The 24391-nt window shown below is 39.2% G+C and overlaps 2 protein-coding genes across 2 annotated transcripts in view; one reads left to right on the top strand and one right to left on the bottom strand.

Annotated features, from left to right (window-relative positions):
* Nucleotides 1–24391, bottom strand: part of Mcm9 (minichromosome maintenance 9 homologous recombination repair factor) — a 70729-nt gene that overhangs the window by 39967 nt on the left and 6371 nt on the right. The window contains exons 4-7 of the mRNA XM_041653601.1: nt 23214–23295; nt 20325–20525; nt 16860–16985; nt 15453–15572 (exon numbers count right to left, since the gene is read on the bottom strand). Coding sequence (XP_041509535.1) covers nt 15453–15572; nt 16860–16985; nt 20325–20525; nt 23214–23295 — 529 coding nt within the window. The remainder of the gene's footprint in view (nt 1–15452; nt 15573–16859; nt 16986–20324; nt 20526–23213; nt 23296–24391) is intronic.
* Asf1a (anti-silencing function 1A histone chaperone) lies at nt 286–12150 on the top strand. Its single transcript, XM_041653602.1, has 4 exons — nt 286–689; nt 5788–5903; nt 9879–10055; nt 11343–12150. The coding sequence occupies exons 1-4, from the start codon at nt 581–583 to the stop codon at nt 11553–11555; spliced, it is 615 nt and encodes a 204-aa protein (XP_041509536.1). The 5' UTR covers nt 286–580; the 3' UTR covers nt 11556–12150.

Below are 24391 nucleotides of genomic sequence, written 5' to 3'. Positions count from 1 at the left end.
CTGCACTTGCGGCGGGGCCGGCTCGCGCCCTCCCGCCACGGCCGCAGGCCCCGCCCCCTCACCGGGCCCGCCCCCTCCGTCCCGCCGCGGCCACGCCCGACGTGAGGCGCGGGCCCGGCGGGCGGGGCGGGGCCTGCGCCGCCCCTCCCCCCGCCGGCGGCGGCCTCCGCGCGGGCCTCCCAGCCCCTATTCCACTCACTTTGTTCGGCGCCTTTGTCCTGGTCCACACCAGCAGGTGGAGCCGCAGTGAAAGTTTCCCGGCCGTTCCGCGAGCGGGAGCCCATCTTGCTCGCCGCCACGGCCCTCGCTGGAGGAGGAGGGTCAGAGCTTGGGGGCAGCCAATCGCGCGCAACGCTGCTAGTTATCAGAGCAGAATGGGCTGTAGTTGAGTGGACTCGGAAAGCTGCAAAACACTGTGGAGTGCTGCCGTGTAAATAAAAAGGGGGAAAAAGTTTCTCAAGTCGCCGTTGCACGACGTCGGGCCGCGCCGGGGCGGGGGTCTGCGCTCTTCCGAGCGGCCGCGCGCGGGACTCTGTGGTGCCGCCAGCCCCGGCCCCATTGTTTGTGTTTTCTTCAAAATATGGCAAAGGTTCAGGTGAACAATGTAGTGGTGCTGGATAACCCGTCGCCTTTCTACAACCCGTTCCAGTTCGAGATCACCTTCGAGTGCATCGAGGACCTGTCTGAAGGTGAGTGGCGCCGGGCTGTCAGTTGCGGCGGCGGACGTTAAAGTTTCCCGGCCCGGCCTCGCGCGGGGTGGGCCGCGGGCGGCGGGAGGGCGGCCATGCGAGGGAAACTTGAAGTTGAGGGAGCCGGCCACGCCGCAACTTGCGAGCAACTTACCGGGCGGAGGGAGCCATGTTGTCAGCTTTGTCTGCGGCGGGCAGGCGGGCGGCACCGGCGGCCCCAGGCGCCGGCGGGGGTCGTGCGGCCTCGGCGGCCCCAGGGCCCCGCGGCCCGCCGGGGAACGGAGCCATCTTACCCGGCGGCACGACGCCTGCTCCGGGCCACCGGGGGCGAGCGGAGCCCGCGCCTTCCCGCCCGAGCCCCGCCGTGGCTGTCCTCGCGCCGCTGTCCGGCTTCCTCCACCAACCAGCGCGGAAGGCGGGCGCTGACTCGGCCCCTCCGCGCCGGCTCCCGGGGACCGCCGTCCTCCCCGCCGTGCTCCCTGCGGGCGCCCGGGATGCTGCGCGCAGGCTCCGCGGCAGTGTGGACGCCTCTCCCTGGGGACGGAAATCTCTCTGAAACAGCGCAGAGCGAGGAAGTTCATCTGCCCGAGAGCCAGAGCAGGGCGCTTAAACAGTTCCCGGTCCTGGCTTCTCAAAAGTCTCAGAGACTTTCCCCAGCACGTATGAAGATGCCATTAAAATAACTCCACGAACGGTGGCTATGTAATACGAGACAAAGTCTTTTCTCAAGTACGTTTTAAGGTTTAAAAAATGTAGAATGGTGAAGGAATGCAGAATTTAAAAAGCTAAAATGTAGGGTTCTTCCCACTTAAATTTTGTTAAAATCGGTGCTTCATTTTCAAAAATTGAAACACGTTTAACTTCATCAGTGTTAATTTTAGTTAAGAGGACATCTTGGGACTTGAAATTATTTCGTCAAAATGCCTTTAAGACTACTATCCTAATCATGATTGAAAGAATTTTTCTTTTAAAAGTTTTTAATCTCTACCATGTACTTTATGTAGGATGTTAATTTTAATTATAAAAACCAATATATGCCCATTGCAATAAACTTCAAAAAGTTGTAAAAAGGAAGTCACAGCTCTCTCCTCCACTCTTAGCTAACCACAACCATTACTTTAAAATGTACCCCCCTTGTTTTAATACGTATATAAAGTATAAATGTGCATACATTTAATATGTGGGAAATATTTTGAAGAATGAGCCATGATTAAAATATAGTAGTCTCCGAACAGGCTGTGATGATGTAAAGGTGTTTTGCTTAAAACCCCATTTTTTAGTGTTCCATAGTGTTAGTAAAAGCATTTCCTCACCAGACCCATTTCTAGACCCAACATTCGGGTTTCTTTTTTCTCTAACTGCCAGCTTAAATACAAGTGAGCAAACTAAAGCAAAGCATGTGTGAGGCGATTCTAACTCAATACAGTGTTTTAGGCAGCAGCAGCTCTTCATAACACAGCCACTTCTCAAGCCATGGCTTCCATTTTAGGAGTCAACTTTGTACACGGAAGACATGATCTAGGATACTGTTACAGTGTTGCTACACTGGATAGTTCCAAACCAGCTATTCCCAGAAACCAAATGGGATCCTTTTACAACAATGGTATCACTCATGTCAAGAAGACACCTACTTCTAGTACACTTCAAAACCAGGGCACCATTATTTTAGGATATTTTAAGCTGAGTCATTCCAAAGCTGCAAAGGAATCTTTCAATAAAGGTGCCATTCCTGTAGACTCCATCTAGAGGCTGTGTGGAGTAAGGAAATGGAGTTGACTTATTTTATAGCAGAAAGCTCTTTTCTAGGTTCTATACTTTTGTTGTACTGTGATTTTTTTTTTTAAGTTCCTGATCAAAGTACAAAATACTTAGAAGGGAATTTTGAGTTTATAATTTGTGTCTACCCTCAACCCACTGATTAGCCACTATTTATTATACTTGTCAATAGTCTTGAAATATTTTAACTTTATTAGAAAAGCTGCCTTGCAGCTTTGCTTTAGAAGAAGCCTTAAGTAGTATTGCTCTAAAGATATTATGGTTATTTCTTTTATAGGACTTATGTCTAAGAGTAGAGCACATTAAAAAGTGGGATGAAAAGGACAGTGAAATGGCTCAGCCAGTAAAGCCACTAGCTGCCAGGCCTTACTCCCTGAGGTAGTTACTCACTAGGTCTGAGGTCAGTCACCAGAATCCACGTGGTAGAGAGAGCCACTGACTCCAACCAGTTATCCTCCGACCTCCATTCACATCAATGCCCATATGCTTACATAAACACAACAGATGCATAATTTTTTAAGGGATTTAAGTAGGTGCTTTATCATGCCCAATCACTAGGTCTGTACAAGTTTTATTGGCCTGCCTGCCATTTCTAGGGTTTAATATTTGCACCAAAACTGAGCCTGTAACTTTATTCTTTGAAAGGCCAGACCTCTTCTGCTTAGAAAGGCTTTATACTTTCTACTAGACCACAGATCTTCCCAACAGTGCAGTTTTTTCCTTGGTCACATGCTTCCCATTACACATGGAGATACTTTCTGCCTGGAATGACCATAATCAAATGGAAAATTTCACTTTCTAAATAAGTGAATAAATTCCAGCTAGAAACTTACAGTGCCATAGGCCTTATCCTTAACTTTCTGAAATACAGAGGACTAGAAAAGGAAAAGTGGGTTTACAAATAAACTAAAGCATGCCACAGCATTAAAACCTAGTGTGCGCCAGTTCTTTGAGTTATAGCTTGTGCTTACTGAGACTGGATTATCTAGCTCACCAGTCTTTACCCACCTTCTGTGTTCTTTGATTCCATTATGTCAAAACTAGAAAGAGCAAGATTTACCCAGCTTTTATTTTTTATTTTTTTTAAATCTAAGGCTTTTGAGTAGCAGCAATTCAATTTGAATTCTAATTCTGATTTGTAAGCTGTGTGAATTTTTAGTAGATATCTTAGCTTCTCCAAGTCTCAGCTTACTTGTTTATATAATACACAGTATGTACTTGAATCATTATATCTGTATGATAAAGCATTTGTATAAGTAACAAAGCCCATTCACCTTAGGTAACTTAGTAGCTTTTCATATATCCTTCTTCTTAAATGTTTCTTCATTTGGCTTTTGGATCACTTCCCTCATCGGCCACTAGCTTCCTAAACTACTTTATTGATTCTTCATTTTCCTGACCTGTCAACTCTGGAGAGTCTGGAGGCTCAGTCCCTAAGAATCTCATTCATGTATTGCCAATTTTCAATTTTTTAAGATCTGACCTATGTTGTGTCTAGTAGACATTCCAAACATATATAAAACTAACTACTGATTATTTTCTTTTTTACATCTGAAAGGAAAAAAGTGGCAACTGCTGCTTCCATCGCCAAACTTTACCTAGGGTGTAATGGTTTACATCACTCTCATGACCACCATAACCGATCCACAGCACCATAACTTCTGTCCTTGATTGCTGAAACAGTTTCTTGTTCCCTTGCCCTCATCCAGTCTACACAAAGCACAGCAGTTAAAATGATCCTTTAATATGAAAGGTGGATCTATGTCGCTTCTCTGCTCAAAACCTTTAGGGGCTGGGGCTATAGCTCAGTGGTAAAGTGGGTGCCTAGAATTTGGATTGATCTGCAGCACAAGAAAACTTGTGGTTTTCCATGTCGCTAAGTGTAAAGCCAGAGACCTTAATGATGGGCATCAAACCTTCCATGATCTGGCTGGGTTGCTCCCCATCCCAACCTTAGGATTGGACATCTTCTCTCTGTTCTAAAATCCCCACCTCTTGGCTTATTCCTGAACACACTGAGCAGGTTCTTTTTGTTTGTAACTGTATTTGCTGTTCTTTGTGATCCGATAATTTTATTGTCTTTTCCTAGATCTATCAACAAATAAGTGTCTTATGAGATGCAGGAGCCTGAATCTGGAAATACAAAATAAAAGCTGAAAATCCAAATAGCCTTAGTTCTGCAGTAAAGCCATGGCATAATAGGTCCTCAAAAAGTAACTGTTGACTTTTAAAACATTACAAATAATAAGGAAGTTGAAATTGAAAAAGTTTCAGTTTTCAGTATAGTATGAATACAAAGAAATACCAATACTCTAACAAATTTAAGGAATACCTATATAATTACACAAAAAAAGGCTTTGTTAACATTCTCCACAGTGAGCCAGGGAAACAAACCTTAGGAGTGTTTAGTGTAGTCTCACTGTAACGAAGCCAAACATGGAGCACACCTGCTCAGTGTCATTGGAGATACCTGTCATCTTCACCCTATGTTTAAAGAGCAGATTCCTTCAAAAAGAAATAGTTTTACTCCTTTCTGGTCTCCATAGAGACTTTTCTTAAAAGGTGCTTAATGAAATGTAGCTGCAATTACAAGGCTAGTCTTAGGCTATACTTGAGTGTATCGTGTCCCTGTCCCTGCTGTATAAAGAGGGTAGGCTCTCGGTTTCCTCTTCTGGTTTTAAGACTGTATGGCAGAAAGGAGTAACAGGAGCAGACAGCCCCACTGTCCTTTAGCTACAGTTGGTATAGTGGTAATATGCATCAATGGTAAGTCCAAGTTATTACAAACGTTATCAGTTATCCCGTTATCTAGCACGAGTAAGGAGATAACAGATTGACAAATTTATGTCAGCTGATGAGCTGAAGACCTTTACTGCTGGAACACAAGGAAGGTTTGCTAATGATTTTCCTCTAGATTCTATGCTGATTTCTCTTTCATGGGGCAACTTTTCTCCAGTGGTGAGGCTAATTCCTCAGTGGTGAAGCTAAAAATGGCACCCAAAAAGAGACTGAGGGATTGCACAATAAATGACCCAAGCAATGGGATTTAATGTGTTCTAGGTGTTCTTTACTAACAGAGGTCTCTGAGTACTGTACTTAGGGCAAACTTTTAGTGTTTCCCCAATTTTTGTTCATGTTTTGTGAGGAGCCCTCTTCAGTGACCAGTGCTTCATGAAAGATTTGGAGGGTTTGTTGGAATAGAATATGAATTCTGGTAAGAAATTAATAATGAACATTTCCATAGCTTTCTGGATAAGGAGGACTTGATCACCTGTTAATATAATTACTGGTATGAAGTAATGTTTTTGGTTTTTAATCCTAGACTTGGAGTGGAAAATTATCTATGTGGGCTCTGCAGAAAGTGAAGAATACGATCAAGTCTTAGACTCTGTTTTAGTGGGCCCCGTTCCTGCAGGAAGGCATATGTTTGTTTTTCAGGTAAGATGTTTTTAGTAGACTGAGTTATCTCTGTGCTCTTATCCTTTTTGTGTTAGGCAATTTTACTTCATCCACTCCCGCTATTAGTCTGCTCTGTCGTTGCAGGCACTTTATGTCATAAAGCAGTTCTGTACTTGAATCTGTGCGCAAATGTCTTTACTTTTGGGAGCTAGTAGCAGAACTAGTACGCCAGAAACTGTATCACGGCACACAAGGTTGGTTTTGGTTTTGTCCTGTGGAACAGTTCGTCAGGATGAAAGCATCCCCGAATGTGTATTCAATGGTATACTGCTTAGTAATATGCATCTTCTGATGTAATTTCAACACCCTCATTTTGGCACAGTCAGTAACTGAAGGCTAAGAAATATTAGCAGATGGAGATGTGTGACTTGAACCATTGGGATTGAAGTCTGGTTCTTCACTGACGCTCCTAATCTCTGTTTTTCTAGAGGACTGCTGTGACACATCCTACCCTGTTAGTATAAGTCATGTTCTCAGCTACCACTGACAGTAGTTAAGTTTGTGCCCAAGCTTGAGACATTGTCTTCTGCATTAAGTGTTATTTCGCCTACTTTATATTAAATTGCTATATAAAACTAGTGACTTTTTTCAATTATCCATGCTTCTTAGAGGGAGCTATTTATAATACTGCAAGGAGTAATGAGCTAGTTTTTAAAGAACTACTGATTTTTGTTAAAAGTATTTCTGCCTAACTGAGTCTCAGTGTAGGCAGAATCAAGGAGAAAGATCTACTTCCTATCCTTGACCTCTATTTCTCCCTTCACAGACAGGACAATTTCAATGAATACTTGCATTAAAGAACTCCATTAGAAATGGGCGAGGAGTTGCTTTAGAGCACACCGAAGAACTGAGGAGCAGGGACTGTTCACTATTAGCAAACCCCAAATAACTTAGTGTATATAAACAAATGGCAAAGAAAGGCTCAACTACAGTAGTTTAAAGGCTGTAATACTTTAATTAAAAGTGGCATTAAATTGAGTTGTATGTGTGCATAACCTTGTGAAAGCCATAGCCACACAGAGCGCCCAAGGAAGCACTGCAGTTGCAGGCAGGCAGACCTGATGCTTCTACTTACAAAGACAATGTGACCCCACTAATGACCTGCCTCATAAGAATATTAGAAGGAATAAGGCAATTAGCAAATTATCGACAAAACTAGCTACATCTGTAATTAACTTAAGACTATTATCTTATTATAAAAAGCGGCAGGATTTATTTGCACCATAATCCTGGGTACTACATACTGTATTGGTAATTCATGATGTAGCTCGGTTTAATGTATAGTCATATATATTCTTTGTATTGCTGGTTTTGGAATGAGCCTTTGGGAATCTTTTGTGTTTATGTTAAGAATACCTCTAAGCTTTTGGCTTGCCACAGTGCTGTGAGGGGAATCTCACAGCAGTATGTAGCTTTTGTTGGTATCAGTGTAAATGTTGCCAAAAAGAACAGAAAGCTCTGTGATTTAGGTCATGTGTTAGCCTATTCAAATTTTAAAGTCTGACAATTATTAATGAAAAGAAACTAAGGTACACTTTTTGTTTTGTGTTATGAGCAAACTGTCCTATTTTCCTGGTCTGCTGTTTTCTTACAAGTGGTCTTAAGACTAGCAGGGAGATGTCCAGACATCTGTGCAGTCTTGAGAACTGGGTCAACAAGAGTGGTCCTCATAACTTTTCCACCCTTAATAATGTGAGAGGCACACACACTTTTTGACCCAAATTTGTGCAAGCTGAATCCTCTGGCAACCATGTTTTTAAACAGACACAACTACAACTAATTTTCTGGGCAGTAGGAACATTACTGAACTCTTTCCCATAGTCACCCTTTTCCAGGTACATAAGAATCCCATTGGATGTCCCAAAAGTAACCTCAAGATGCTTAAGATTTGTAGGACAAAGGGTATTTTGTACAGGAGAGGGTCTTGGTGTCGGTCCAAAGGGGATCATAAACCCTATTGGGATGGGAACTGAGTAATGGGAAAATAATATTCTAAAATAATAAATTCTTACAGCTGCATTTATAATAAGACATATATTAGGAGATTTGTGTCAAGTAACATAAACACATAAATAGGGAAGCTGCTACGTTCTGAATCAGAAAGGTTTTTGCTTAAAAAATAGGTTTGATGAAGATATCAAGAGATAAATTTGGGGGATTGTTTGAGAAGGAACTTTATAGCCAAGGGTACTGTTTGAGGCAGAGGCACATCTTACAGAGACAGAAAGCTTAGCAGTATTCTGCGTAAGAGATGAAGACGAACACCCAGCCTTTAGACTTGAGATGCTGAGATGACAAGGTAAGAGAATAAGAGAAGATGAAGGGAACTGAGACTTAGTTTCCATGAGATTTTATGGCTTTTAGTGCTGGCTAAATGTTTGAGAGAGACAGAGAGACATAGTCTTAAAAGTCTCCGAGCTGCAGTATTTACAGAAGAGTTCATGTGCAAAGGATGTTCTCTGGTGCTGGAAACGATAAACTATTATGCTAGCATTTCATTTGTTTACCACACAGAACGGCTTTTACTTGGATGCCTCTGCCATCACTACATCTTACTAGTTTGGTTCTTTCCATCTAGTCAGTCTCAGCCGTCTTGCTCATTACCATCGACGTGGTCCCAGTTTTCCCTGGTATTTTTAGTGTCTTCTAGTTCTATTGTTTCACTTTCTCCATTCCTCAAGGTTTACCATGATTCAAAATGTGGTCTTTGGTATCATCTGCCTGAAGTTTTTGCCTGCACTGAATTTCCAGCGTATGTGACTCAAACAGCACACTATACTTAGTGCCCGATAACGTGACTGTTTACAAATGATTTTCATTTTTTCAAACTTGCTCTATAGTTTTTAAGATCCAGTGTCAGTTTTTTTTCAGTATGTTTCCTCCTTATTTAGTTGTGCAAGGGGTTGAATAGAATTACCAGTTTCATATAGTTTACTACTGAAGTATTTGCAAACAGTGACTGACTAGGTGTAAAGAACCCAGGTCTCTGATAGAAGATGGAAACTGATAGAATATACATTTACTGGAGTAAGTTCTGTGAAACTAATTTAATACATAGTAACTTGGGACTGAAAATTAGAGGTGCATCAGGTTAGGATCACTACAATGGTTGACTTGATTATAAACAATGATTTTATAATCAATATTAGGTAATTAATCACCATAGAGTAAAACCAGAATTATTTCTTTCTTTTGCTGTAATTGTGCCTGCAAAGTACTGAGGGTACTCAGGACTGAAGCACAGAAGTGGGAACCTATGTTCTAGGTATCAGCCAATTCCCATCAAAGTACTGAGGGTACTCAGGACTGAAACACAGAAGTGGGAACCTATGTTCTAGGTATGAGCCAATTCCCATCAAAGTACTGAGGGTACTCAGGACTGAAACACAGAAGTGGGAACCTATGTTCTAGGTATCAGCCAATTCCCATCAAAGTACTGAGGGTACTCAGGACTGAAGCACAGAAGTGGGAACCTATGTTCTAGGTATCAGCCAATTCCCATCAAAGTACTGAGGGTACTCAGGACTGAAGCACAGAAGTGGGAACCTATGTTCTAGGTATAAGCCAATTCCCATCAAAGTACTGAGGGTACTCAGGACTGAAACACAGAAGTGGGAACCTATGTTCTAGGTATCAGCCAATTCCCATCAAAGAACATTTGGTGGGTAAGTTGGTTGTGGTGCTATTCACCTAAAATTCGAGCAATCAGAAGGCAGAGTGAAAGAATTACATAAATTTGAGGCCAGCTTGGGTTGAACAGAGAGTAACAGTCCAGCCAGGGCTATGTAGCAAGTAGGACTTGCCTCCAAAAGCCAAAAATAAATAAATAAATTAATTAATTAAAAAAAACCATTTCCCCCACTAATGTGATTTCAAGTAGTGCTAAAGTAATTGACACTCACTCACTGTACCTGCCACTAACAGTCCTCTGTATTTCTTTTAAAATTATTCTAGGCTGATGCACCGAATCCAGGACTCATTCCAGATGCAGATGCAGTGGGGGTAACAGTTGTGCTAATTACTTGTACCTATCGAGGTCAAGAATTTATTAGAGTTGGCTACTATGTAAATAATGAATATACTGAAACAGAATTAAGGGAAAATCCACCAGTAAAACCAGATTTTTCTAAGGTAATTTTTCTTACTATTCCTTTTTAATTACTGTACTATGCAAATTTTAGGGGATTGTTATTTCATTCTACACTGTGAACACAGTCTTGAAGCAAATCTGAAGTGTTGTGGCACTTGAACAAACTAATCATTGCTCCATTTGCATGGATGACCTCAGTCCTGCCTCTCTAAATTAATGTTAGGTGGGTACCTTGAGTCAACACTGAGGACATAGACTGTCCTATTTTTGTAGCAAAGTGATTAAATATATTTTTGCCCATAATGCTTCCTAAAATTGTGGCAAAAAGATTAATGTGATTTTGTTATTCATTTCTTTTGCGATGGTTTTGAGAGGATTTTCTGCTGTAATCCAGGTTGGCCTTGAACTATGGCATTCTTCCTTCCTCAGTTATCCAGGTTTTAGGATTACAGTTGTCACCCTGCAGTGTGTGCTTATTTTTATTAATATTTAGAACAGCTATATAGGTTATCCTATTATTTTTGATGATGACAACTTAAATTCTGAGACATTAAAATTTGATTCAGTAGTCTTAAAAACATTTAGTATCTTAAATTTTTCCCACTGGGAACAGTTAACAGGTTTAGTTAATAGTCTTTTTTTTTTTTTTTAAATAAATTGACCATGGTACTCTATGTGGCAGACTTGCTACAAACTTGAGAAAGTTTTGCTTTCTGCTGGTGGGTTGAGATGTCTTCCACAATTTGGAGTTGTCCTGTTGAGCCAGGGTTATTCCTGATAGAACCTTTGTATAGCAGTAAAAAACAAAACAACAACAACAACAATAATAATAAAAAATCCCCTATAATACTGTTTCTGGAAATGCATTTTAATATAGTTAAGATCTGAGTTATTATAGAGGTTCTACTTGAGGAAAATTGTTCAAGTCTTTGTTTTTTGTGTTTTATTTCTTGGTGCTTAAGATTGAACCTACAGACTTAGCCAGAATACTTCTTTCCACTGAGCTACATTCCCAGCCTGCAAACACATTAGGCTAAAGACATACTTATTTAACTAAAAACATTCTCTAAAGCATGGGCAGTACCTTTCCCCCCTTAGCATTAGGAAGCAGAAGTATAAAAGCAAGACACTTTGTTGCAGGGATGAAATGATCTAGATGAATTTTTCCCTGTCTCCTGTTTGGAAATGCTGCATTAGTCCTTGACTATTAGTTATGTGTAACTGCTTCTCTTTCTGATAGCTTTGCATATGAATTTAGTCCTTTAAAAGGACTAACAGAACCACCCAGTTTGCATATGGTAATCTAACTTTTCTGTTTTTCTTTCTAGCTTCAAAGAAATATTTTGGCATCTAATCCCAGAGTCACAAGGTTCCACATTAACTGGGAAGATAACACAGAAAAACTGGAAGATGCAGAGAGCAGTAACCCAAATCTACAGTCACTTCTTTCAACAGATGCATTACCTTCAGCATCAAAGGGATGGTCCACGTCAGAAAACTCACTGAATGTCATGTTAGAATCCCACATGGACTGCATGTGATAACATGCCATCCCATTAGTACAGATTAAGCTATTAAAAACAGAACTATTTCCCTGAAGTTCCGTAAGTACATAGTCAAGGTGAAATGTGAAGAATCTGTTTAAAAACATCCTGTAGAAAGTTTATAAGAAAACCAGTATTTGAGCAAATTGTGGAATATAAATACAACTATTTTTAAGTACTTTTTTTCTCTAATGTGTTATTTTATTTGTTCTTGAAACTAATCTGGTTAAAGTATATATATTATTTTCTTCTCCTTTATATGTAATTAAAGCATTTATAAAAAAAGAGTTATCAATTATTAGACCAGGTTGTGAAGGTGTTTTAGCCTCTTGGACAATAATACTTTTTACTAGCCTTTAAAAGAACAAAGTTTACTTCAACTAAAATGATTTCCTGTGAAGATAGCGTCCTTTTAATTTAAGGAGCAAACTTCCATTCTGTAGTGAAAAGCTATCTTTAAAAAGGGAATTTGAAATCAACTACATGCCACCAAGGCTTTCCTAGGCCACCCCAGTGCATCTTGTGGCTACCACCACGGCTTGTGTTAACACTGGACTTGTGGTTTTATGTAATAAATGTGGCTGCCTTTGAAGTCCCTCTGACTATGGTTTATGCTTCCCTACTAATAGAACTGAGAGACCATGATCACAAATGATTGTTGTCCAGAGATTTCAACACGGCAAGAGCAATTGCAAGGTTTCTAAAGTGTAAGATTAGATTATAGCTGGATGGTGGTGGTGCACACCTTTAATTCCCAGCACTTGGGAGGCAGAGGGAGGTGGATCTCTGTGAGTTCAAGGCCAGCCTGGTTATAGAACTAGTTCCAGGACAGCTAGGAGGCTGTTAAACAGAGAAATCCTGTCTTGAAAAGCCAAAAAGATCTGCTGTTTAGTTTACAGAAACTCTGAACTTGGGTTGTCGGCGGTGTTGCTATAAGAAAGGTAATTTAGAAAGGTCTGCTTTGCTTTATCCTAATAAGCTGGCTAGTTTTGTTCACGGCTATAATACCCCATATCCTCTGCTTCTCATTAAAGTGATAAGATCAGGGCATATCTGTAGTTGACATGTTCTAGACAGCTTTTCCAGATAATTTTTTTTGAAGAGCAATTTTAGAAAGGAACTTACCAAATAAATGGGCCAAAAGCATATTTTCTTTAATGAGAAATAACTACTTCAAGGATTTGCTCCATTAAATTTACAGTAGAATATTTTCTTTTGACCCTTGCTAATGGGAAGCAGGACAGCCATAAGATGCAAGTTATGCAGTGCCTTCACATCTAAGCTTTTATACTGCGCTTTGAAAAGCATTTTAAGGAAAGGAAAGGCAGTTTTTGTTTTTTTAGAAAGGCATGTGTATTTTAGAATATGAATTTGTGAAAAAAGTCTTGTTAAATGTTAAAACTTTGAAATTCAATACTCCAAATCATTACAGTACTGTCCATATCCCAGTCCACAGATTTTAAAAATAAAATACTTCTGACTTAAGTATTTGAAAAGAAAAATCTCATTTTTGTCTAACTACAATTAGGAAAAAATGTTAAAACAAGAGTTAAGTGATCAATACCGTAGGAAGAGTTTGTTAGAAATAAAAAGTAAAAACTAAAATCACCAAGTAAAACAATTTACTTGAGTCTTTACCTGATTATAAATACCACTTTGCAATACTATATGTTCAGGTTTTTATGTCAGTTTTTAAATGTATAGCTCACTGTCATAAGTTTGAGACATTAAACTATTGCCTATTATTCTAAATGTTACTACTCTGTAGAATTTAAAGTTAAAAAACAAATGAATAATAGAACTAAAGAATTAAGAAATTAGCATGCATGGAATTCCCTCCTGTTTAGCCTTGTTTATAGACATTATGTCTGGATTATAGCTAAAAGGCTTAGATAACATCCCCAGACCCCTTTATTCATTTATTTATTTATTTATTTTGAGGTAGCATCTCTCTATATAGCTTTAGGTGTTTTGAACCTATTAAGTAGGTCAGGCTGTCCTTCAACTCACAGAGATCTGCCTGCCTGTACCTCTGGAGTATTAGAATTAAAGACATATGCCACAATGCAATGTCTGGGGAAAAGACACACACACACCCCTCTGCCCATTTATACCACTGAAGAGCTAGGTGAGTAGGTTATGAAGGTATCATTTCCTTGAGTTAAGGAAGCACTCTAGAAACTGAGGAAGTATATATGCATGCATGCATTTGCTCATTCATAACCTTGTCTGACCCTTAACTTTCTACTATTTTACCCTATAGTTTTAGGGTCTAGTTTTATTAAGAAAGTCTTTGGGGGACTGTCAGTATGGCTCAACAGGTAAAGGCTTGCTGCCAAGCCTGACTACATGAATTTAATACCCAGGATTCACATGGTCAAAGGAGAAAACCAATGCCCACAAGTTTTCCTCTAACTTCATATATGCACACACAAAAGAAATGAAAGTAATATAAAATTTAAAGAAATGAAAGACTATGGTGTGGTTTTCTACCACAATCCATAGTGATACCGTGCAACACCCTGCAACACAACTACACATTTATATTAAAATTTTTTTCACAAACATGGCCCCTTTGCTACACCTTAAACTATGTGCAGCCTGACTCTAAATGGATTTCAAAAGAATGACGAAAGGCTGTGGCATCTTTGGAGTGGTACAAAGTAGCAATAAGTTTCTACAATTGTAAAATCTTTACTAATCTTTTTTCTCGCATTTGGATTCTGATCTTGACATTTAAAATGCGGGAAAAGTGCTAATTCACTTTATCATTGACACTTTGAAGCCATAGCCATTTACGGTACTATTTCCTCGATATTGATAGTCTGACATTATTAGTTATTTGCAAGATAGCATGGGCTTGTTTCTTGACATTCTTCATAACTGCTTAGGAATCATTTCATGTAATTACTCACACAGTGTCTTGTTGATTTTAGGATGTAGAACACACTGGGCCATAAAGATTTCAAAATGTACAAGCAGTGCTCATTATGGCCACTCCTCCTCTTCTAGTGTTCTCAATTCACAGATCCCATCTTGGCAGCAGTCACTAATACAGTATTTAAAGTCCTCAGATGGAACTCCTGGGACATTTTCTTTTGTGATGATCTTTATAAGCATCTCATAAGAACTCTGAGTAGAGGCTACAGAATGAGGCTATCTTTTTTTTTTTTTTTTTGGTTTTTTCGAGACAGGGTTTCTCTGTGGTTTTGGAGCCTGTCCTGGAACTCACTCTAGTAGACCAGGCTGGTCTCGAACTCACAGAGATCTGCCTGCCTCTGCCTCCCAAGTGCTGGCTATCTTAACATGTAACAACACCCTGTGAAACCAAAGTTCTATTTTTACAAGAACAGAATAATCAAAACCATAAAAACAGAAAACATCAAGACACATTTTAAAAAAAATTTCTCCTAAATTTCCTGTCACTTATAACCAGATATTGATAGTCTGTCTGTAAAAGCTTTTAAATATACTTGCTGAAGTATTATTACAGTGTATGAACAGAATCTCTTAGTACATATGTGAACATATGTTTTCTAAATAAACAAATCTCTCTAAAAGGTGTCATTAGGAGCCACTGTTGGCCATGAAAATGCCTTAAGCTATATGCTATCTACTTATTCTGTAAAATGAATTTCCTTATTTGAAATTGGTAGATCTTTATAAAATGACATCTTTACATTTTCGTACATAAAACTAAGTTCTAAACGGAAAAATGGAACTTTTTAAAGATACTTCCTTAATAGTACAAAACAGATGTTATATTTCCTTCAATTTTTGGCAGTAACTTAAATAACTACTTGAATTCTACAACAGATAATTTTCAGAAGAAGATTACTGTTAGTTTCTGTATTAATGTCAATTTAATTTACTTAAAATTGTCACATCCAGTACCTGCACTGGTAGATCCAATCCCTGTAGTCAGTACGGACCTTGGTGTAATCTTGGCTGCATATTTGAGGAATTGCGATTTACCTGTGCCAGGATCCCCAACCAATAAAAGATGAGATTCACCTAGGAAAAAAAATAAAGGTGTAAAGGTTCAAAATTCTTAAAAGATTTATGAATACCATATAGCTAAAAAAAAAAAAAGAAATGCCAACATTTTATATGGTATTTTGATAAATTTATTGCAAGGCTCTTCAGGAAGCAGTTAATGAGAGGATCCTTAGAAAAAATAGCTGTCACAAATACAGCAATTTTTGATCACTGAATGTTACACTGAAGATTTAGTAGAGTATGTGCTATTTCCAGATGCTTAGGCCCATTCTTAACATTTTTAAAATCTTTGACTTAAAACAACTTTCTGATTTTTATCTGTTTTTAAATCTAAACTACTATGATTAAAGCTATCCATATAAGCCATACAAGGTTTTTCTAGGTTTCAAAGTACTTCTAGATGTTGGGGATTTTGTAAATGCTTTATATATGTCAAATCATTGTGCACTTTCATTTATGTAAATTTCCATAGCTTAGTGAAGTCTACCTTAAAATGATTACTCAATTTTCACATGTAACACAAATGGACATAACCTGTCCTGTGGTAGATACTTTTATTGGACAAATCAATTTCTTTAGTAATAAGTATTTTCTAATTATATTAATAAGAAACAATTATTTAAGCTCAACATTTAGCAAAGTGCCTTGCAGATAACAGGTGATCAAATACACAGTTCCTAAGATGTGTCTGTTTATTTGCTGCTGTACTGTAGGGTCTCGGAGTTCTGCTAACAACCTGGCTTAGAGTTTTTTTTTGTCTTTGGGTTAACTCTGGTTAGCAACCTGTGTGTGCCATGCTTGCTGCACAGCTTTCTGTTACCACACTTGGAGTCTTTGCTTGAATGTGACCTACAGCAGCAACTCCTGGCAGATGACTTGACTGCTGCCTACCAGCAGGAGCACCAGCAGGCAGAGTGTGAGCAGCAGCTGGCAGTCACGGATGGAGACCAAGACACCATTTCTAATTAATCTCTCACTCTTTTTTTTTTTTTTTTTTGAGATAGGGAGCCATTTTTGTGGTGCCTTTACAGGCTTGTAGTATATAGTCACAGAAAAAATTTAGGGATTTCTTTCATCTTTCTGGAATTAGAGAAGAAAGCTTCTGATAAATATGGATATATGCTATAGGAAAAATCTAGCGATGAGAAATTAAGTTAGCATACAAAGTAATGTACTTCATTTTGTCATTTTCAAACATATGATTCATTCACCACCCACTCCCCCCAAAAAGCAGCTTTTGTTCAAGAAAGAGTCTCTTCCCCTCTGTGTTAGTATTCTAAAAATGTGCCAGTAGGTCCTGACCTCTGACTCTTGTTCCTGCAGCATCAGTTCTTTGAATCCCACCAGCCAGCACCATGGCCACAGCCAGCTTTACTAGATACATTCCAAACACTTGAGGACACAGGCTGGCCAGTATTTCATTCCTCCCTGGGAAGTGAGAAAGAAGAGAAGTTATCAATAATTTTCCTAGAAATCTCCCAATCCTGTGGCCATTTGCTTATAAACATACTCTTTGTGCCAATCTAAACAGATGAAGACGGCCACGTCAAATGGTAAAGAGCTTTACTTAGGCTCTTTTCTTTCTTTCAGTTTTGAGATGGTCCTCCTGCCTCAGTCTCCTAAGTGTTAAGATTATAGAGTATGCCACCATATCTCACTAACCTTGTTTAAGGTTCTAAATTTAGTGCCATGAAAAGAGTGCCCCTCCCGCACCCCCACTCCTGGGTGCTGCCTACTCAAGTTTCTATAAATTTGTCATACTAAATTTTACAAAAAGGAGTTTTCTTCAACTTTTAGCTGTCAAGACTTATCCGTTAATATAACACAGTCATATATTCTCTGGTAATGCCCTCTACTCAGAAATTAGGTGTTATAACAACCAGCGACTGTTAAAGAGGTAAGCTGGAGCTTGTGGAGCGTCCGAAAGTACAAGAGAAAGAAGTAAAGCTAATCCACCTTGCAAACTGACTTAGCATTTGTTCTGTTTGGGAAACTGTTTTATTTGGATTAAGTTATTATGGTAACAATATATTAAGATCATTGCAAACTACAACCCCAGTAATCTAAGGTGAAGATCTGGAAGTCTAATTGTGTGCTTTAAATAAAAGCACGACATCTGGGAATCATTTTAGCATATCATAAATAAAGTGTTTTATTCAGTTGTTGGTCTGATCAGTCTACAGGGTTCTAATTAGTCTTTCCCAAGCCTTCCCATCATTGATAGCCTCATGTACAAAGACTACTGTTTGAAATGAATCAGAATAGTTTTTAGTTTGGGGAACAGAACAAACTGTTGAGCTACTTCCCATCCGGTAATGGTTCCATATCAACTCAGTGGTAAGTAATCGATGGTGATGGGCCCAGAACATAAGGAATACAAAGAAAGGAATCCTTCAATAAAAAGGGAACCAGAAGGAAGATGCAGTAAATCTAGGAAGAACATTAACTACTACAGGGAATCTTTTCCTTTCTAGATAGAAAGCCTAGAAAAAATGGTCAGGGCTCTAAAGCAAAAAGACTTGAGATTCTGACTAAAATTCAAGGGTTACACAAAAACCAGAAACGTGTAAGAACAGGTAAGCTAAGCCAAAACTATCACATGCCAGCAGAAGTCATACTACAATGGTAAAGGGCGCAGGTTTTAGTATCCAGCATGGACACAGGTCCCATGGCTAACTGAATCTATAAACCAACAGTAAAGAGGACAGTGTCCAACCTACATAAATCCTAGCACTTGTCTTGGGCGAGAGCCTCAATTTTCCTGCCCCTGTTTTCCACGGCTCTATCATGGAACACAATGAATTTAGTTCCTTCTAAATTTCTAGCTTTAGACCATGTTAATAGGGTGTCTAGAGCCAAGTTTCCTACTTAAATGTCTGGCCCTCAGTTACCTTACAGAAAAACTCTGATGTAAGATAACTGAACCAGCATAGTATGAGGTCAAATGGCTGGGCAGACCCAGGTACTATGTTTGGGGTTCTTATCTAGCACCTAAGTACTGGGCTCCCCACAGATCAGAACAAAGCTGCTTAGCTTAGCCTAGTCCGTTCCCACAGTTTCGAGAAGCAAGTCAAACCCAAGAGTAACAGCATTGTGCTGGGAAGGAAAGATGCCCCTCGGCTACAGCTTCTCTACTTGTAAGATACATACATACAACTTCAAAATGGTCAAATACACACATCAGTATCTAGGAAAGTAAGAAGAAGGTTCTGATTTTCTTAATAGTTAGGGTTAGTCTTCCTAACTATTACACTTATTTTGTCCTTTGACAAATGAGTTAGATAGCTACAGTTTCCTAATTACAAGACATCTTCAATCATCAACATGAAGAACTTGGAAATATCTAGTGTGGAGCATGGTGTAGTGAAGGCAGATGAGCTCTGGCAATAGAATGAATAAGTAATGAACATGGTCCAAAGAAACATTACCTGTTCTGTCAAAAACTGCACTTAAAAATGTATGATTCTTAAAGTGCTTGCTTAGTAAAGCCATAGTGTAGAGATCTTTGGGCTCTCTTCTACCCTCATCACATAAAGATCATTGAATTACACATGGAAGATTAAAAAAAATATCCCACAAAATAGAAGCAAACTGCTGTGGGACAATGGTCTTGTACCCTGTAAAGACTTGTCACTTGTATTGCTTTAATAAAATGCTGATTGGTGAGTAGCCAGGCAGGAAGTATAGGCAGGGTGACCAGAACAGGAGAATTCTGGGAGTAGGAAAGACTCAGCCTACAGTAGTCATCCAGACACAGAGAAAGCAAGGTAAGAATGCCTTGATGATAAAAGTACCAAGCCATGGCTAACACAGACAAGAATAAAGAGTTAATGTATGATGTAAGAGTTAGTTAATAAGAAAGTTTGAGCTAATAGGCCAGCTAGTTTATAATTAATGTAGGCCTCTGCGTGTTTCTTTGGGACTGAACGATTGTGGTACTGAGTGGGACAGAACCTCTGTCAATAGTCAACTGCCTTATAGACAAATGAAAGCCTTATTTTGCAAAATAAGTGTCTAGTTCAGCTTGTGACTTGAGAATAATATGCATTAGATTGGAGGCAAATATTTTTCTCAGGATGTCACCAAAGAAGAATGAAAACGAAGATTTAATTCATGTTTGACACTTGTGGGTTTTTTTCCCCAATAAAAACCCATGCTCTACAAACCCAAGGCTATGATGTATTATTTCATGTAACACATGGTAAATAAGCTTACAGTCAGAGTTACCGCTATGATGAAAAATGTGTTGTGTGCATCACCTCTCCAGTCTTTCAAACTGAACTCCCTAGTTTAAAGTTCTGTGCTAACAGCAAGTTGTCTTTATTTCAGAATATGCTAGAAACCAATGTTTTTAATGCATAAAAGCTAACTTTAGTCTAATTAATCCCCATCATCCACATAAAAAGCTGGGCATGGTGACAGGCTTGTGATCCCAGGACAGAGGAGGCAGAGACAAGTGATGACTGGGGCTCACTGACCCACAAATCTAAGAGCCTTCTACTCAGGCAACTTGCAGGGGGGTGGGGGGAGCATAGACACAGGTGCTGGTTCCTGAGGAATAACGCAAGACTCCTCTGGCTTTCACTTGCATACACAATAATGCAGCAGAATTGCACAGACATACCACACACAGCAGAAATTTCAATGCTAGAAATGGACTTGAATGGAAGATGCTGTTGGAGATACTAATGTCGGCACTTGAATAAAGCCACTGAGCTGCACAGCACATAAGCTGTCTCCAGGAGCCTTATGTCCTTAGTCACAAACCTGCAAAGGGATCACACTTATAGTGTTCCCAAAAGTCTTCAAATTCTTTCCGAACTTCCTCATCCATGACCATCCCTGAGGACTGCTCATTATTCACTTGGACATAGTTGGATTTCAAGACAATCTCCACTTCACAGCGTACATCTCGCTGAAAAGGCTTCCACCGTTGCATTACAATCCCATAGATAGTGAGGTCATCCCCTAAGGAAAAGCACTGTGTAAGTACACTGGTAATATCATGCATGGTGGCTTGGCATTAGATCATTTGACAAAAGACCAGAAATTAGAAATAAGCTACCCACATACTCCTTTTTTCCAAGTATGCACACTCATTCAAAAGGAATTAGCAAGTTTAGGGCAAAATACCCCAGATTCTCAACCGCCCAACAAGTAATTGTTTCTGAATAAAGTCAAAAGTCATCATTTTTTTGAAGTCTGCTATATAATAATCACACAATTATTACCCCTCACCAGGAGTAGTGTAGTAGATTTGTTTAAGACTAATCAGCCAGGGCTGGAGAGATGGCTCAGAGGTTAAGAGCATTGTCTGCTCTTCTAAAGGTCCTGAGTTCAATTCCCAGCAACCACATGGTGGCTCCCAACCATCTGTAATGGGCTCTGGTACCCTCTTCTGGCCTGTAGGCATACACACAGACAGAATATTGTATACATAATAAATAAATAAATAAATATTAAAGACTAATCAGCCAGAAAGTGATACTGCATTAGCTTGGAATCAGGAAAGGAGACAGTTTGTGTTGTTTGGCATGTACTTTAGTTTCTTATGTGATCATTTTTATTTTATTTCTTAATATTTTACCCACAATTTCCTGCTTTTTTTCAGTGAAGAAATGAACAATAATAAATCAATGGATACTGACTCTACTTCAAAGCAGAAAATAACAACCAACTTGCTCCTTTTACCCAAGGAAAACCTATTCCTGGTAGGCAGATTATCACATGTTTTTAAGATACAAAATGCTTTTCACTCTAAATCTCTATGAATAATACGTAATCTGCAGAGCTTTTGATTTCCTGGAGAAAGGCTCCTTAGTGCTGACTACAGAGAAATGGCAGTATTAGTACACACACTACCAGACACATTTCTAGCTAAATGCATCTTAATGCCAAATACGGACAAGCACGGTAATGCGTGTTCTACATACGTGTTTCTGAGAGTTTTCCCAAGTCAATGCTGAATACCTTTCAAAGTCAATCTGGAATAATGGCATTTTACTGCATTCCCTCTTAAATTTTAGGTGAAAACAACTGTTCATAAGTTTATATGAACATCCTCTTATTTTACTGAGGTTTTCCCACATTCATTAAATGACAAACTTAAATATAGTATCCATTAGTAAAAATCAGACTTTAATAAACAGTGATTATGCAGAAAATGCAGAGTAATGAAGACTGGCCAAGAATAACAATCTCATTATTATTGGCTTGGATGTTGATCCTAGTGCCACTTTTCTTGGGCAAATAAATTGGATCAGGTAATTCACTTATTTATAAAATATTTTTAAATACTTATTTATAAATATTTTTTAAATATTTATTTATTATGTATACAATATTCTGTCTGTGTGTATGCTTGAAGGCCAGAAGAGGGCACCAGAACCCACTACAGATGGTTGTGAGCCACCATGTGGTTGCTGGGAATTGAACTCAGGACCTTTGGAAAAACAGGCAATGCTCTTAACCTCTGAGCCATCTCTCCAGCCCCCTTATTTATAAATATTTTATAAATAAAGTTTTAGGTTTATTTATAAATTTACTTATATGCATATAAACGGAATTTCAACTTAGTTATTATTATATTAAAATTATCTTGCATTTACAGAGCACTTAAAAACACATAAATGTTTTCATACATACAAGTATTACTAAATGGCAGATTCATATGATCACTGCAACTGTGAAGTTCACAGTAACAAAACATTCATTTAAAATTTTTGCATTTTCCTACTGTTAAAATACAAACTACTAAGTTCTAACTAAGTTCTTCCACTGAAACATTCCAAACCCTTGGTGTACCCCTCCCTTCTCCAACAGCTTTAGTCCTGCAGATGTCAGAAGTGGGATCCATTCCTCATCAGCACAATGAGCTTCACTGCTCTGAGGGGTGTGACTTCCTGGAGTGCCCGGATTACACTATTTCTACCTTCTGATTTCTAAGGTTTTAGAAGCTAGCTGTGCATAAAGAGACCAACGGCTGTTAACAGACTGCTTTTACCTTTATTATTAATAAATATTAATATTTATTTTTAATGACAATGGAAAGAATATAGTCTAAGATTTCAGTGCAGACATAATTCAGTTTCATTAAATTATATGGAATGTAAACATTATTCTCTACTAATCTACAAAATCATCATCACTCTATTGTGATGTCAACACACACAGCACAGAGAACTCCTTTTTTTTAGGTACCAGTAAGACTTTTAGTAGCATTTGACAGTCACATCTTGTATCATTTGTCCACCAAATCCACTAGGCCCTCTTGAAGATGACACTGTGGAGCAGGGCCCACTGAAGAAAGCACTGGATGAGGGGTCTGGACCTATGCTCCAGCTCTGTCAGTAGTCAGGCAGCAGAGGTAGACTGGTAAGTCCCACTTCAGCTCTTAGTTCCTCCCACCCCCAGCCCAACTCTTCACAGAGCAAACACTTATAGCCCCCATCCCCTTGTCAGTCATATTGTGGAAAATAAAAAGAAATGACTATTGAGAACCTCCTACACAAACTATCAAAAGTTTACTCTTGCTGGCTACATGCAGTCCCAGTTGCTGGGGGAGGAGAGGGGGGACTGAGGACCACTCAGGCCTGAGAGTTAAAGACAAACCAGAGCAACACAGAAATGTGGTCTCAAAATCTAAGTGATCCTTACCAGATTTACAACTGTCTACTAAGTCATCTTCCAGGATAACCTTCATAGACCGAGGAATACTTCCAACAGATAGCCTTTGGACCTAGCCAAAGAAAACACACAACGATAACACATGAGCGTGCTTAACTAGATGCTATGTATCCAAAATGTAGTAGTACTTGAAACTGATTGCATTTCTCTAATAGTATCAGATTTGATTCTGATAGGACTAAAGGAATTTTTCTTGAAAATTATGACTAATACCAGTTTTAAGAATTCACTAACACTAGCTGGGCTCCTTTAATCCCAGTACATAGAAGACGGGGCAGGCAGATCTGAGTTCAAGGCAAGCCTGTCTACATAAGTTCTAGGACAGCCGGGCTACGGGGCTACATAGTGAGACCCTGTGTTGGAAAAACAAAAATCAAAACAGAATTCACTAATACTACGGGCTGGAGAGATACCACCACAGTTCCCAGCTCTCTGCTCCTCCAGAGGACCGGTGTCACGGCTGTCTGTTACTACAGCCCCACTGGATCTGCCCCTCGGGCCTCTGTCGGCACCCATCCACAAGAGATCCAGACACATATGCAAAAATAAAACTTAAAAAATAAGAATTTGCTATAGTAAAGTTAAAACACCAAATATGGAAAATATCTCCAGCTATAATCTATACTGTAGACGGTCAGAATAAATATTCAAACCAACTTAAACTTTGTGGCAAAGTTACTTATTTAGCAATTGAGAGACATTTCTTTCATAATCTCCATCCAGCCTGAATATCTGGAGAATCAACCAGTCTCTTGATTGCTCCTTAGTAACAGAACCCTGGCTTTGTTCCATGAAGACATGACGTTGCAAATGACTTTTTCCCAAACTCCCTTGTACCTAAGTGTGGCAAAAGTTTGAATTGTAAGTCGAACAGTGTTTCTCAGAAGTTATCCCCACACATGGTGAGTTCCAGGTCAGCATGAGCTACCAAGCGAGACCTATCTAAATAAACCAATAGAAGGACAAGAAAAGTGAGGTGGAAGAGCTCCACACTGAGGAACCTACATGCTGGCCTTGAGCTGCCTATCTCCTTATTTACATGAGAAAACAAACCTTTGTATTTAAGGAAAGTTAAGTTCCCCTTTATTTGTTCATGAGTGATCATTCATACTTTTTCAAATTGAACCAAACCCCAAACTCTGTCCTCG

The sequence above is a fragment of the Microtus oregoni genome, unplaced genomic scaffold (assembly GCF_018167655.1).
Source record: "Microtus oregoni isolate MIOR12 unplaced genomic scaffold, Mior012 000006F_ref0000085, whole genome shotgun sequence".
NCBI lineage: Eukaryota > Metazoa > Chordata > Mammalia > Rodentia > Cricetidae > Microtus > Microtus oregoni.
The sequence above is the reverse complement of the archived record's forward strand: the minus strand, read 5'-3'. Positions and strand labels throughout refer to the sequence as shown.